Source organism: Egretta garzetta, unplaced genomic scaffold, assembly GCF_000687185.1.
Source record: "Egretta garzetta isolate BGI_Z169 unplaced genomic scaffold, ASM68718v1 scaffold228, whole genome shotgun sequence".
NCBI lineage: Eukaryota > Metazoa > Chordata > Aves > Pelecaniformes > Ardeidae > Egretta > Egretta garzetta.
Genome location: NW_009260758.1, coordinates 3,910,519 through 3,924,315, shown reverse-complemented (window position 1 = coordinate 3,924,315; position 13,797 = coordinate 3,910,519). Strand labels below are relative to the sequence as shown.

General features: G+C 43.6%; 1 protein-coding gene across 1 annotated transcript in view; it reads right to left on the bottom strand.

The window, feature by feature from the left end:
* Window positions 1–13,797, bottom strand: part of FOXP1 (forkhead box P1) — a 402,299-nt gene that overhangs the window by 107,372 nt on the left and 281,130 nt on the right. The window contains exon 6 of the mRNA XM_009645970.2: window positions 13,739–13,797. Coding sequence (XP_009644265.1) covers window positions 13,739–13,797 — 59 coding nt within the window. The remainder of the gene's footprint in view (window positions 1–13,738) is intronic.

The window sequence follows — 13,797 nt, the reverse complement described above, 5'->3', positions numbered from 1 at the left end:
GCCATCAGGAGAGCCTGCAGCCTGCCAGATCCCCTACACTTAACTCATTTCCTATTCTTTACTCAACTGCCTGCAGACAATAAGCTGTCAATCAGATCCCCACAAGAACATTTACAATTATCTTCCCTCTCCTGCACCTCAGCATGGCCCCGTACCAATAGCTCCAGCCTAAACCGTTCACACATGAGCCATTTGCAACTCTTCTATTGCCGTAACTGCCCTGACTTGAGAGGCGTGTTAGGAAATTGAATTTCCTCGTGTTTTCAAATGAAAGTACTTTGGTGGCGAAGCACAGAAGCAAAAGAACCGGCCTCCTACAGGTGTGAGGCAAAAGCAACCAGGAATGGAAAAACTGCCCCAGTAATTACTATAGCATCCTGTGCAAGGAATAAGGCTCTTTGCTACTTTTTTTTTTTTTAGTTTGCTTTTTTTCCAGCAAAATCAAAGTTACAAACGGAAAGGGGTTTTTTTTAATTTGTTTTGGTTTTCTTTCCTTTTTTTTTTTTTTTAAGACAGGGTGGTCCCCTCCGCTCACTCCTGCAGAATTAGCAACAAAACGCCACCACAATTTTGCAGCTGGCCCTGCTGCTCTGATGTGTCCACTACCGGGCTCTCCCAGAAGAAATGGGTTTGTTTTTCTTCTGGGCAGACACAGCTAAGTGAAGGACTCAAAATGAGCATACTTTCCAAGCAACAAGCCCAAGTGAAAAACAACAGTGATGGAAGTCATAAACATACCTTCCCTTGTAGTGCCAGTTGCGGACAACGTGCTTTAAAAATATCCTAACTATGTTCTGCATTACATTAACGCTCCTACTCCAGAGAGAAATCCTCAATACTTTGGGGGGCACTTTCCAAACATTGCAGCTTGCAAGCCTGGCCAGGACGAGCCTTCGGGCCCATTCCTGGTAGCACCGAAATGATTGCTATGGCTAAATCAGGGCGAAATCACTACAGCCGTCATTCACCACACGGTGACTTTACTGATCCTCTGCTCAAGGGTTAGCGTGGTTACCGGCGAGGGGGTGTTCACCCTCCTATTAATTGATTTGGGCAGCATCTTTGACAGCTGTCAGACAGAAAGGCAACTATTGCCATTATGGCTTTTTTCCTCCTATTTTTTAATTCTTGCGCAGAATATTTCTAGAACCTTTTCTGATGAAAAATAACCTGATACTTCCCCTCTCCTTTAAAATGTTTATCCTGCTCTGAATCTGCAAGGTGTAATATCATCAAGGAAGGTCAGGTTTCAGAGAAGCTAATGGCTCCGCTGTGTGCTCCCTCCACTTTGAAAAGACGAACAATAGTCCCTCAAGTGTTGCTGCCGGTGGCACAGCAGTGATTCACGACGGAGGGTTAGAAATCTGAAATTAAAATAAACTGCTTAAAACCGGCAGATACAGAGAGAGATGCAGGAGATCGAATAAAATGGGACAATCTCTTAACCCAATCAACAAAGTGCTCATTGTTCCAGTTTAAGACAAGTAAGGTAGCAATAAATATTGAGCAAAGGAAGTTAACCTGTATCCACAGCCTTTGAATAAACACAAAAGTTGAAAGTAAAATCAATGCAAGGCCCTTGGCTCTTGCCAACTTGTGCTTTACTCCTCCTTGCTTGGCCTTGTTTTCACTTTGGGGGATTTTCTTTGCCTTCTCTCTCGTTACTCATACTTTCCTGTATAAACTCCTTATCACGCAGCGAAAGGACGAACAGAAGGAACCGCCAGCGCACAATTAAACGACGTGAACGACAACTCGGTTGAGTCCTGCAAATCCACCTGGGCGCAGGGAACCAGGAGGAAGAGGGCAGGTCAGGACGCTGACCCACAGCCCCCGGGGGAGCCCCCACCTCCTTCCCACAGCCCTTCGCCCCACGGGCGACCCAACACAGCCCTGCAGACCTCTTTAACCCCCAGACCCAATTTAATGTTTACCCTGCGGGATGGCACAGACAGCGTTTGGCACCTCTGGAAGATACGGGCACGTTCATCTCGACTACAAAAGTTTGAGCATTCAGCTCTCGATCCGAGTACGAATAAATGCCTTGGTTAGTTCTCATTTTTCCTGAAGTGGTTTATCCATTCCCGTGCCAACACCTCAGCCAGTAATACAGGTTTTTCACAGCGAGTATTAATTCTGACTTTGCTTTTAAATCACATTTTCTTCATTTGAGCATTATTATATTCCATAGAACCAGGCATGAGTATCATGCAAAAGGCATTCTGGTCCACGGTTGTGAATACAGCTGTGTAGGCAGAGGAATATTTGTTTTCCAAGTAATTTGTGCACATTCACGAAATTACAGCTGTCTGCAGTTCTCCTGAAATATCTGTCCTGCTGTTTACAAGTCATAAAATATAATCTGTCTTTTGTAGGGTTCCAATTGGTAAATTTGGAGAGAGAGATATATATGTGCTTTTTTTTTTTTTTTGGTCGTTTTTACACTCAGATTGGCGGTTCCCCATTACACACTGGCCGTGAAGCCTGTACAACACCAGCACTAACTTGAGGAGCCACTGCCCTGAGGCGACAGCGGACAGACCTTTGCGAGAGCCAGATGGGCCTCTCCAATACGCTTCACAGATTGCTCATCGAGTTGCATCTCACTCTTATCCCAGAGTAACCATCCCATGAAGAAGACCACATGAAACGGAGGCACGGGTTACAACCCACCTTCGGGCGACAGGCTGCCACTTTGGCCCGAACACAGCTCACGTTGGGATGAAGCTGGGAGGTTCATCAATTAAGAATGCGGTCAGTGACAAGGGTGACAGCTCATCAACAAACAGGGCTTTATGCATCTATTCTTGCAAGCAAAACCAAGAAGACTGAAGCTGCTAAATTTGCATTGTGGCTATGAACCAACAGGCGAGGCTGGTGGTTGGCGTTCCCCAAAAGGTTTGCTTTTGCTGTTTATCCAAGCTGTTAAGAGTTAGCCAAAACGCTTCTACTGATTTTTAGGTTTCTTCCCAAGGAAGGATTGGAGAATTTTCCCAAGTTTTTCTGATTTTTGCCTTTTGCTTCATGACCGTATAGATAAAAAACCAGTTTCTCCCAAAAGTTGTCCGAATGCACAGAATACCATTTGCTAGGACAACAAAGTCTTCGGGATAGAAATTTTCCACAGCAACTGTGTACTGCACCTGCACTACAGAAACCAACCCCAGGCAAGGCCCGGGACACAAACCACGAATAACTCTTCAGCCCAAAGTTTTGATGACGAGCAAAGTGCACGAAACCAAACATCCTACCAAGAGATCACAGTGGGCGTGATCGCTGCCGTTGTGCAAACTGGAACTAATCGTGCTCATACTACTGGAGTGACTTCAGTGTAAAACGGATTTGAAAGAAGAACCAGAGGTAGGCAACTAAACCCATCTGGGATCCCTGGACTCCAACATACTCCCCAATGGCTGTCACTTAAACCCTGGACAAGCCTGGCCCGAGCTATTTAATCCAGTGCTGCAACCCATCAGAGGTCCATGTGGCCACACAGATGTGTCGTAAAAGGCTCAAAATTGAGATGTACCAGACAGGTTCGTAACTTAAAACATGGCAAAATATTATCTGAAGACGTACCACTTAAGAAATGCATGCCACAGTGACGGAACTGGCAAGAAAGCGTTCAGATTTGGTTATCAGATGTAGAGCTTTTAAAAGCCCTCGATCGGCGCTCCACCGCGTTACGTACTCGATGCACGCCGGCACGTGGCACGAGCTATGGAGCTGCAACACGACTCTCATGACGTAACGCGATGGGGGACGGTTTTCTGAGGGGCAAACGGTACCCAGGTATGGCACCGGTCCCCTCGGCGGCTCCGGCACGGGCACCGCTGCCTCTGACACCTATCCCTACCTGAGCTCCCTCCCCTCATCTTCCCACCTCGCTTCGAAAGACAATTTCCAAACTTCTTCAGCTAGACACGCTAAACCCAGGATGTAGATTTTCCAATTAGTCTCTGTTTAAACATCTGTTGGTAGACCGCATTTAACATTAGTTATTTGAGCAAAGCGCAATTTGATTAGGCTGTCTGAAACGGAGCCAAAGTCTGCAAAATAATAGCTCAATTAAATTTTGTTTTGCTTTCATTTGTCTTATACTTTCCTGAGTGTGATACAGTTGCATATAATCAAGTAAACTAATTCCTTTCAAAATGAGAGATTTCAGTGCCTTTTCTATCTCCCCTCGAAGTTTATTTAATAATCTCTTCCATCTTCTCCATGCTTCATCAGACTTCATCCTGACACGAAGTACGTTTCTTCCCCGTGCCTTCAGTCCACTTCAATTTTCTAGGCTTTCAATGGCTTGAGATTATGCGCCATTAACGTTATACCTTAAATAGATCAGTAATTTATAAAAGGCAGATTACACTTACCAGGAAAATAAAAACATTTCAGCAACACAACAGCCTTTCCTTTGCAGACACCACAAAGCATTTTGCCAACCTGACGACACAGCTGTAAAATTGTCAAGCTCCGAAGCCACATCCAAGCAGCATTTCCAATTGTTTCCCTGGGTTTAGTTTCTCCTTTTTCTGTTACGTTGCACTTGTTGCCCTGAAACTTCAATATTAGCTCTAGAGATTTAAACACATGAGGCAAACAGCTGCTCTCCTCCGCTCAAGCAAGCTAGATCAAAATGCCTCCACTCCATCCCTCTTGCCTTTCCCCCCCCCCCCGCCCCCCCTTTCTTTTTAAACAAATCGCTGTAACTCAAGTATTTCTGGCAAAGTTGAGGGTTTTAGGGCAAAACTCTGCTCTGTGATCATCGCTGCAGATGCCTCCAGTGCATACTCCTCTGGGTCGGAGCACCAGGAACACCAGAGCTTCCCCGCGCTGACTAAAGGAACTTCGCCTCGAGGATTAAAAAAAAAAATAAAAGTCACAGTAACTTAGCTGCTATGTAGATGTGTATATGATTTAAATTTAAACATTAAACATTTAAACATTAACTTCTTCCATGCTTCTGTTAAAAGAAAAAAAAAAAAAAAGCATGCATTCTCTGAGAGAAGGGATTTCTTTTATCGGAGGGGATTTTTGATACACAGTACTTTTTCTTTAGTGTTTTGTTTTTTTTTTTTTAACATATTTGTTGCAAAGTGTGAACACAAAGGGACAAGCTGAAATAGGTATCTGGCAGGCTCTTCCCCAGCGCGTGCTGCTGCAAGCCACAAGTCCTACTGCAGTTGTTAAAAATCTGTTATTTTGGTGCAGTGAGGCAAGGGACTCCTCCAGCGCCGGTCCAGCTCTGCCCTGCCCCCCAGGCGGCACTTTAAAATACTCCTGGGACAAAATAGCCTTAAAAATTAGAGGTGGCTCAAGTCCGTGGAAGTTCAAAACGGGATATGTCCTATTTAAAATGTAGAGAGCTACTAAATATGACAACCATCTGATGTATGAGAATTATTCACAACCAAAAACAGACAGTCTGGAAATAGCTGGGATGACTTCATTTAGACAGAATTACCCAAATCTGTTTCTAATATACACAGTACACATAATAAATTTTTACAATATGACAAGGAAAACAAACTTAATAAAAGTTCCTGATCTTTTGTTACACAAGCAAGCTATAGCCATGATATGTTTATAATATTTTGCCCATGATATCACAGCCGAGTAACAAAAGCGAAGCAACACAAAGAGCAGTTACTAGGTATGACTTCACCTCGCGACTCCCGTAACGACGTCGCCGCGCACATCGCCCCAGCGCGCCACCTTCCCCAACCTACATCCCGCGCTCGACAAGTACTCGCCGTGTCGCTTTTGACTAATGGTTTCCTTTCCTCCTTCTCCCAGGCACCCTGTGACTTGGGAAGCCGCGGATCGCTATGACGAGAGTTTGTTTTTTTCCAGCGACACCAGGACCCATCTGAACGGTAAGAGATTTTTAGCCTGTTTCCTTCACTCCTGGTTATTTGACAAGTGCTTGAAAACCCTGTTATAAACAATCTCTGCAGGAAAACAGATGATGTCTTACGATCACAGAAGGTAATTTTTTCAAGAACCCAACTTTTTGAGCATTTCCCAGATGCACCGCGTCAATCTTCCTGCGTTTGACTATCTCAGCTGGTTTTCCAGCCCGGGCGTTTCGCCAGGCGGGCCGGACTGCCCCTCATTGTCACTTCTGTTCGATGGCACTTGCACCCACTGCTGTTATTCCAGGCTTCAGGAAATTTTCTAACCACTGGACAGGCTCCAGCGCTGCGCACTAATAAGTTGCAGATTGCGGCGCTCCAAGCGTGTGTGTGTGTGTGCGTGTGCACACGTGTGTCAGAGCAGGGCCACGGTCCGTAGGAGTGAGGGGGGGTGGGGGTGGAAAAAACAGTAGTTCAAAAATGCTGCCTGCTCAAATTGACAGAAAAGTGACCCCTGCACTTCATCAGAAATTCCTGCAGACTGACAAAATAAAGGAGTTTGCTTTTATCACACACAGTAAGACTCATATGGAAAAATGGAAACACTACATCACTCGACCTTAGGTTGCCCGCTTTTCAACCACAGATGAATATTATGTATAAAAATTGTAAATCAATTTGAGGTGTATTAAAGGAGATTCTCGTTTTCTGTATTAAAGGTAATACCTTTTAATCTCTAGATTTATTTCGTAATGTCAAGTAAATGACAAAGACTTAATTTCCGTAACCGAATGTTGTTGCTCTTAAGTCTATTGAGCATCTCTGCATGGTGTTCACACAAGTTCCTACACTTTGCTTCCATCGGGAAATAATGAGCAAGCATCGCTTACCCAACACTGACTCACAAATATTTGCCTACATTAACAGAGCATTAAAAACTTTTTTTTTTTTTAAACAACATAAAGGAAATCGCGCCCGCTTTTGAACTTGTGATTCACTACTATGAGAAATTAAGAAACTTTTCCTCTTCTAAAGGCAAAAATCAGCTGCCGCAACCTCCTTGTAATATCACCGGGTCCTAGAGCAGACTTTCCTCTTACAGATCCCCACACAATAGATTTCTTTGCTTAATGAAACTGCTTCTGAAATTCTCCCTACACTCAGTGTTAGGTACTTTGACATTTCAATCTTTTCACATCCTTGAACGCTCATCAACATTTTTTTCCAGACTGTGTCAATAAAATTGATTACTTGCAGTTCTGAACTCTGTTCTGCACATGGAAATAAAACAATTTGTTTTAAAGTATTTTCTGAAGAAAGCAGAACTTGGCAATCATATCTACAAGATCAAAAAGGGGGGGGGGGGGGGGGAGGGGGGGGAAGCCTGCAAAAGCCTTCCTCGCAAAAAGCAAAACAAAAAGAAACCTCTCCAGCAAACAAAAGAGAAGCAACATCCTGATTTTATCACGGCAGCAACGCAAGCTGAATTCCTGACATACACATCATCAACCTCACCGCTGTTCTCCTGATGGATATATCTCCCCATCGGATACGAACGATCTTTTTGGATCATTAATACGTCCATTAATTTGTTATCAATTCTAGCTCGCTGTCCTTAAACCGCTCCGTACCGTGGCTCGAGAGTGCCTCGCCGGCGCTGCTGCGATCGCGCGCCTAAGGACCCCTGACTCTCCGGTTGTTGAGATGCCTCATACCTACAACCGATCTGTTGCTTTTACAAGTTTAATCTCGGTATTAAGGAGCTGATTGTGGAACCATGTCGCTATAACATCTTCAACCCAGCTGTACATCACATAAACCGCTATAGGAGGGGGCAGGCTCCCATGATTCCTAGCAGCAGCGCATACCTTTAACTCCCTAATCTGTAATACTACAAAATACCGCTCTCATTTCTTCCCCGGCACAAGTGGACTACCAGCAAGGGTCCAACAGTGTTATTCCTAATTACCTTTTTTTCACTCTTGATCCTGTGGCGCTCATAATTAGTTACCTGGGGCTGCAATCCAATTTGAAGTGATGACAAGAAAGTGATCCATGAAAAAGTAATAAGTTAAATCCAATTTCAGCCTTCCTCTAATTAAATGCACATGGAACTAATGACTCAAACCCTACCATTTCAGTGATAATGGTAATTAGCGAGGTGGGAGTCACTCTCTTTTTTCAACACTGTAGGTGTAAACCACAAGGTAAAATGGCAGGAGCACTCTTAATTACATGTGTCATTTTGTCAGCAATTTACACATTTCTGACCAGTCAGGAAGGTTTCATTTGTTTTCCCCTTCCCCGAGGTGGGCAACGCACGGCCGGACCCGGACACAGCCAGCCCCGCGGCCCCGCTCCCAACCTGGCCAGAAATCACAATTTATTTTTTTTTTTTTTTGCTTAAAAAAACTACTCTCTACATGTTCAACAGCGAAGCTGAAAACCTGCTAGAAAATTACACTCAGGGTGCTCTGACAAGATACAGGGTTCCTGGCTTTTACTTTCAGTTTTGCCCCTCAGGACCGACTTCTTCATAACACGCAGGTGCCAAACTCCCAAATACCCCGGGCGGGAGCCGCACACCGGAGTGCCACCAAAGCTCTGCAGCTCTCTGACCTTGGGCGAGTCACTTAATCTCTTCTCTGCCGGGGTTTACCCAGCTATAAAATGAGAATAATCACATTTGCTGGCAGCGCCTCGCACTGCCAGCTCTCCCAATATATCGCTATTTTCCTAGAAGCCACGGGTTTTTGGAATCGTGTAATTACAGGACAACCGTAGACTTCTTTCAAGAAAAACAACTGCGTTTGTCACCTTTCTGCTCGGTCTGAAAAGCTGGAAAAACTGAATACTAACGGCTTTCAGAAAAAATAGAAAAGGGCAGCAAAAAAAGGCCCACAGGTTTCACTGAAAAAAACCCTTAGTATCAAAATTTTCAAGCTGATCGTGTAACTTTGAGGACCTGACTCAGATTTTGTTCTGCTTGTGGGGTGGATGATATTTGCACTTCACAGGCATATTCCAAGAACTGAGTAACACCTATAATTGGGCTTAGGGATGAAAAATCAGAGAGCTATGGGTCCTTTGGTAGAACTCAGCAAAACTCAACTTTATTTCCAAAGTCAAACATAAAAAACGAAGGATTCAAGCGAAATTTTCATATGTAAACTATTCAAGTTCTGCAGAAGCAAAATCTCAACCCAAGTGAAGTTGGTGGCAAAATTCCCACTGGCTTGGCTGAGGCCAAATTCAGATCAACTCCCATGTTTAAGAGTGAAACGGAGAGATACTCATACAAATGGAATAAATACGCTTGCAAATTTATTTCCCATTCCCAAATTGTCTGCTGAGACATTATTTCTCCACCGGTTGTTAAATCTACCACTATGTAAAAAAAGCACGCTCCATGTAAAACCTGAGGCTACGGAACCTGGTACTCGCGCGCTCCAAGCGAAACAGAGAATACCCTTCCCTTCACCTTTCGGTGCTTATTATGTTGTCGAGCTAACGATTTCTGATTTCATAGAAAACAATAATAATTGCCCCCAACATCAAGCTACAGTCATTTTTTCCTCTTGCCCTCTTCTGTTTCTCAAGATACTGGAAAGAAGTATTAAGCTAATATAGCATGCAAATTATGTTCTACAAAAGCCCAGCCAAAAGGCTGCTTTAAAAAGCAGCGGTATGCAAAGGCAAAGACAGCTCCGTCCTCTCAGCCTCCCCCAGTCTCACCCCAAAAATCTAAACCAAACCCAAATTCTTTTCTTGGCCGTGACTTAAAGAGAAGATTTATTTTCTGTTTTGTCAACCGAAAACAAGTTTCCATCTCAGTAATTTCATTATTTCTTCTCTCCAAACACACGCAGGTTAACTATCACACAACAAATCTCATTTAATCACATAAAAAAGTCAAGTGATGGGTTTCAATTGCAAGATACCGACTTGGATGTCCTAAGTCTGTTTTCAGTCCGGTATCCAACTTTCAGCTCAATGCAATACACAACATTTACGTCTTTAAAAAAAATTGTATTTTTAGTATTGCCAAAACACACATGCACTTTTACTTTCTCGGGAGAAAATGTGTCTCTTGATTTGTTTCCAATCTGTGTGCTCTTGCCAGCAACTAAAATGCTTGAAGAACCAAAATGAATAATCGTTAAGAGCATCAGCAATTAAAGCTGCAAATTTTAATCAATACATCTATTAATACAAAGATATATTTATCTTGGCCAGGAAAAATGCGCACATTTTCAAAATCCTAAGCATACCTGGCCCGTTAAATTATTTGTTTCACAGACTCAAGGAAATCCAATGTCTACGGCAAATATATTATCAAACATCCTTTAGTCTTTTTTTCACTTCCAGTAATTTTTGTGGGGCTGATGTTTTTTTAGGTTCTTTTTCCCAAGTGCTGGTTACTAAATCCATTCCTTAACTTTCAATTTTCTTTTGTTTGTGTCATCAGGCTGTGAAACCGGAGGTCACTGCCAAATATAAAGCACGGCAGTGTGAGATAGGCTCAAAATGTGAGTCATCGTGCATTTGGTGATTTTTTTTTTTTCCCCCAACTATCAGCAGAGCACATCTCCACTCCTGTCTCCAAGTTCTTATACGCTAAATATCTCAACATTTCCCAAAAGCAGGTCTCCAGGTAGAGTTATCAAGGTCAAGAGACTCCAAAGACATCCCTGGAGCCCATGGTCAGGTAAACACTATTGAAGGCACCATGCCCCAGTACGGCCATGGGAGGCCAGGATATATTTAAGTACCGCGGCTATTTGATCGGTGAATAAAGAAGGAATATAGGAAATTATCCACGAGGCGGTAACAGATTAGCTACACAGCATATACCAGATTAATTTTCCGCATCTGTTTGTGGTGGTGGGGTTCACATGACAAAGCCTGCCAGCCAGCATTGCCACGCTGAGCCCCAGGACGGAGGGAGCTCTTCCAGCCCCGTGTGGGACCGCGCCAGCCTCCCCTCCCGGGGCGGGCAGGGCCACGGAGCATCTTATTAGGAGAACCAGCACCCCGGGCGAACAGTGTCCCTTTGCCCCCCCGTTTTGTGCCAACACAGCTCCCCAGCGCTCATGTTAGGGCTTTTCGCCAGTGCCCTCCCCAAGCACAGCAGGGACAAGCCATGCCTATGCTATTCTCGTTACGCACGAAGGCTGTCGGAAAAAAAAAAATAGGTAACTGCTAACCGCTGTGGCTATCCAATGAGACATCTATATTTATAAACTAAGTGCAAAGATGACTCGGTTCATTATTGAAGCAAAAAAACTTTTCAAAACCAGGTGCATTTCCACCACCCTCGACATTTATTCTACGTACTGTCAGCAATGGGTATTGCGTCGTCGGTGCGGTGCCACCCGACTCCAGGGGGTGTGGGTGCTTGCGTGGGTGCAGTTTTACTCAAAAATTCTGTCCCCAGCGCCACCATTTCCTTTCAGCAACAGATTTTCATTGCAGGGATGCACTCGGGGTCTGTTACATTCAAGAGGACTTCCAGTACGTTTAAGACCGCAAAAGCACCGGGAGTGAGGAGGGGGGGAGAAAAAAAAAAAAAAGACTGGGCAGTCATTTGAATCAGTGAGTGACAGGCTGGGCCAGCTCTCTGTATACATTAATAAATTAGAATTTTAATTGTGTCTCTGCCTGCAGGAGCTGCTCCAGTACTTTAATACGTACCAACAATTGGCTATGTTATGGAATCTGCGATGTGGCCTTCACTGTTGACCTCTGCAACACAATTCCCAGTCTGACTACGGAAACTGTTTGGTTTGATCCTTTCAACTTATTTGAATCCTGACAAATAAGCTCACAGCTGAAAGGTCAACACAGTCATATTTCATCCTCTGGAGCTATTCTTAAGACATCTGCACAACAAAGCACTTCTTTTAGTACCTGACACTGGACCTAGCCAGCACAATCTCTCATTAAAAACGTCCCCAGTGGAAGAGTCTATTAAAAGGCATATGGATCAGCTATGGATTTACCAAATAAAATATTTTTGAAAGCATTAATGTAACGCTTTGGATTATGGTGCTCTACGCTGCCAATAAAACGTATATTTGCCCAATGACAAAATGCTTCATACTTTCCAAAAGAATAATAGCTCGGCTATAAAGTGCAAGGTGTTGTCCAGCAGCCCGAGCACAGGGGTGGGAGCCAGGAACTCATGAATCTTAATCCTACCTCTAAACCCAATTCCCTCTGTGATCCTAAGCAAGTCACTTAACCTGCTTCCCTCAGTTTCCCAGTCCAGAACTGGGATAATGCTACTTACTTATCAGACTTTCCTTCTGGGGATGTTTTGGAGATTAGTATTTGCAAAATGCTTTGAAGATGAAATCACCACGCGAAAGCTAGAAGTTGTCCACGCTGGGCCAAGGGCTGCAGTTAATAGCTATTCCTCGCTCAGGCAAAACTCCCCTTCAAGTCCCCGTCAGCTTTATTTGGGTAAGAACGGCAGGATCAGGTCCCTCGCACTTTACTGTCAAGGCCTTTAGTGATGTTGGCTTTACCTTCCATATTCTACTACATATTTAAAGAGTCTAGGATCCGTATTTTTGGAGGAAAATAATCTGAAGCGCATATAAAAGGCAAGAGAAGCAGCAATGCTGTCAGGGAACTCACGGTGATAGTATATCAAACTAAAAAAAAAATTAGAAAGAGCAAAACAGACATGAGTTTGACAACGTGCTATGACAACAAGGAGAAAAAAAAAAAAAAACGGAAAGAATTTGGGGCTACAGAGGCTGAAGCATCAGATATAGAAGAGCGAGATAAGATAAATGTCCCAGCTACAGGGCTTTGTGCGACTGCAGCTGAACTGCTGTATTCAGTAACTTATTATCAAAAATACAGTGACAACGCTGCAATTGCAAAGAGAGCAATAATAAAAGCAATAACCAGCTGCAAAGCAGCAAAGTGGCCAAGGGTCTAGAAGTGCCGGTTTACGAAATACATAAAGAACTAGATACATATAATTTGCCAAAACTGGCAAGTACATGTTAGGATCTCAGATGTTTGAGGAGTGTGAACACGAGGCAAGGCAAGGGACTGACTCAGTATTTATACAAGCAGTATTACTTGGAGCAAGAGGATGGAATTAAAGTGGAAAGTTCCTGAGCGTGTGCTTTGTTATGGAAAACCGTCTGAAGGAAAATAATAGCGGTCCCACCACCACTTGGAATTTCTAACACTAGAACAGCAAAGAAAAAGAAAAAGAAAAAAAAAAAAAAAAAAAAAAGGAAAATGTGATACATGACCCAATAGGTCTTTCTTGTCTTTAACTCCCATGATTTATCCCCCAAGACTAGCAGAATGTACTCCAAAGCCGCACATGTGTGCATACATCTTCTGTTTGGGAATGCTGTATTGGTTTTAGCTTTCTGAATTCATAACAGCGCAAAGCCCAATAATATTTAGATTTTATTTCTGAAGATGTCCATAAATCAGCAGACAATAAAAAGGGAAAAAACACACTGATGATACGATATCCTAGTATTTCCCAATATCCTTGACACAGCAAATCAACGGTTTGAGTGAACACAGACTACAAACGGAACAGCAATCAAACAGAAATGTTAATGCAAATCTCCTATGCACACTGACACGGTAACAAAAGCTATTCCATTTTGTCATGATCCAACCCAACCAGATGCTAATAAAAGTACACGCTCACGATTTGTAAATACGCCGTGGGTGGGATTTTCAAAGGCACCTAGCACCGGCCCTCATGCCACAGCTGCTCTGTGGACTTCACCATGAGGAAGCTCCTGAAGGTCCCACCCCAACATTCACAAGGAAGACGCGTTTATTCAGCTTTTACAAGCCCCAGCCCCTGACGGACGCACATGGGCTCCCCCTACCTGAAGGGCTGGCTGTTTGTCATTCCTCTTCGGAGACTTTAATCCACTAACTTGTTGCT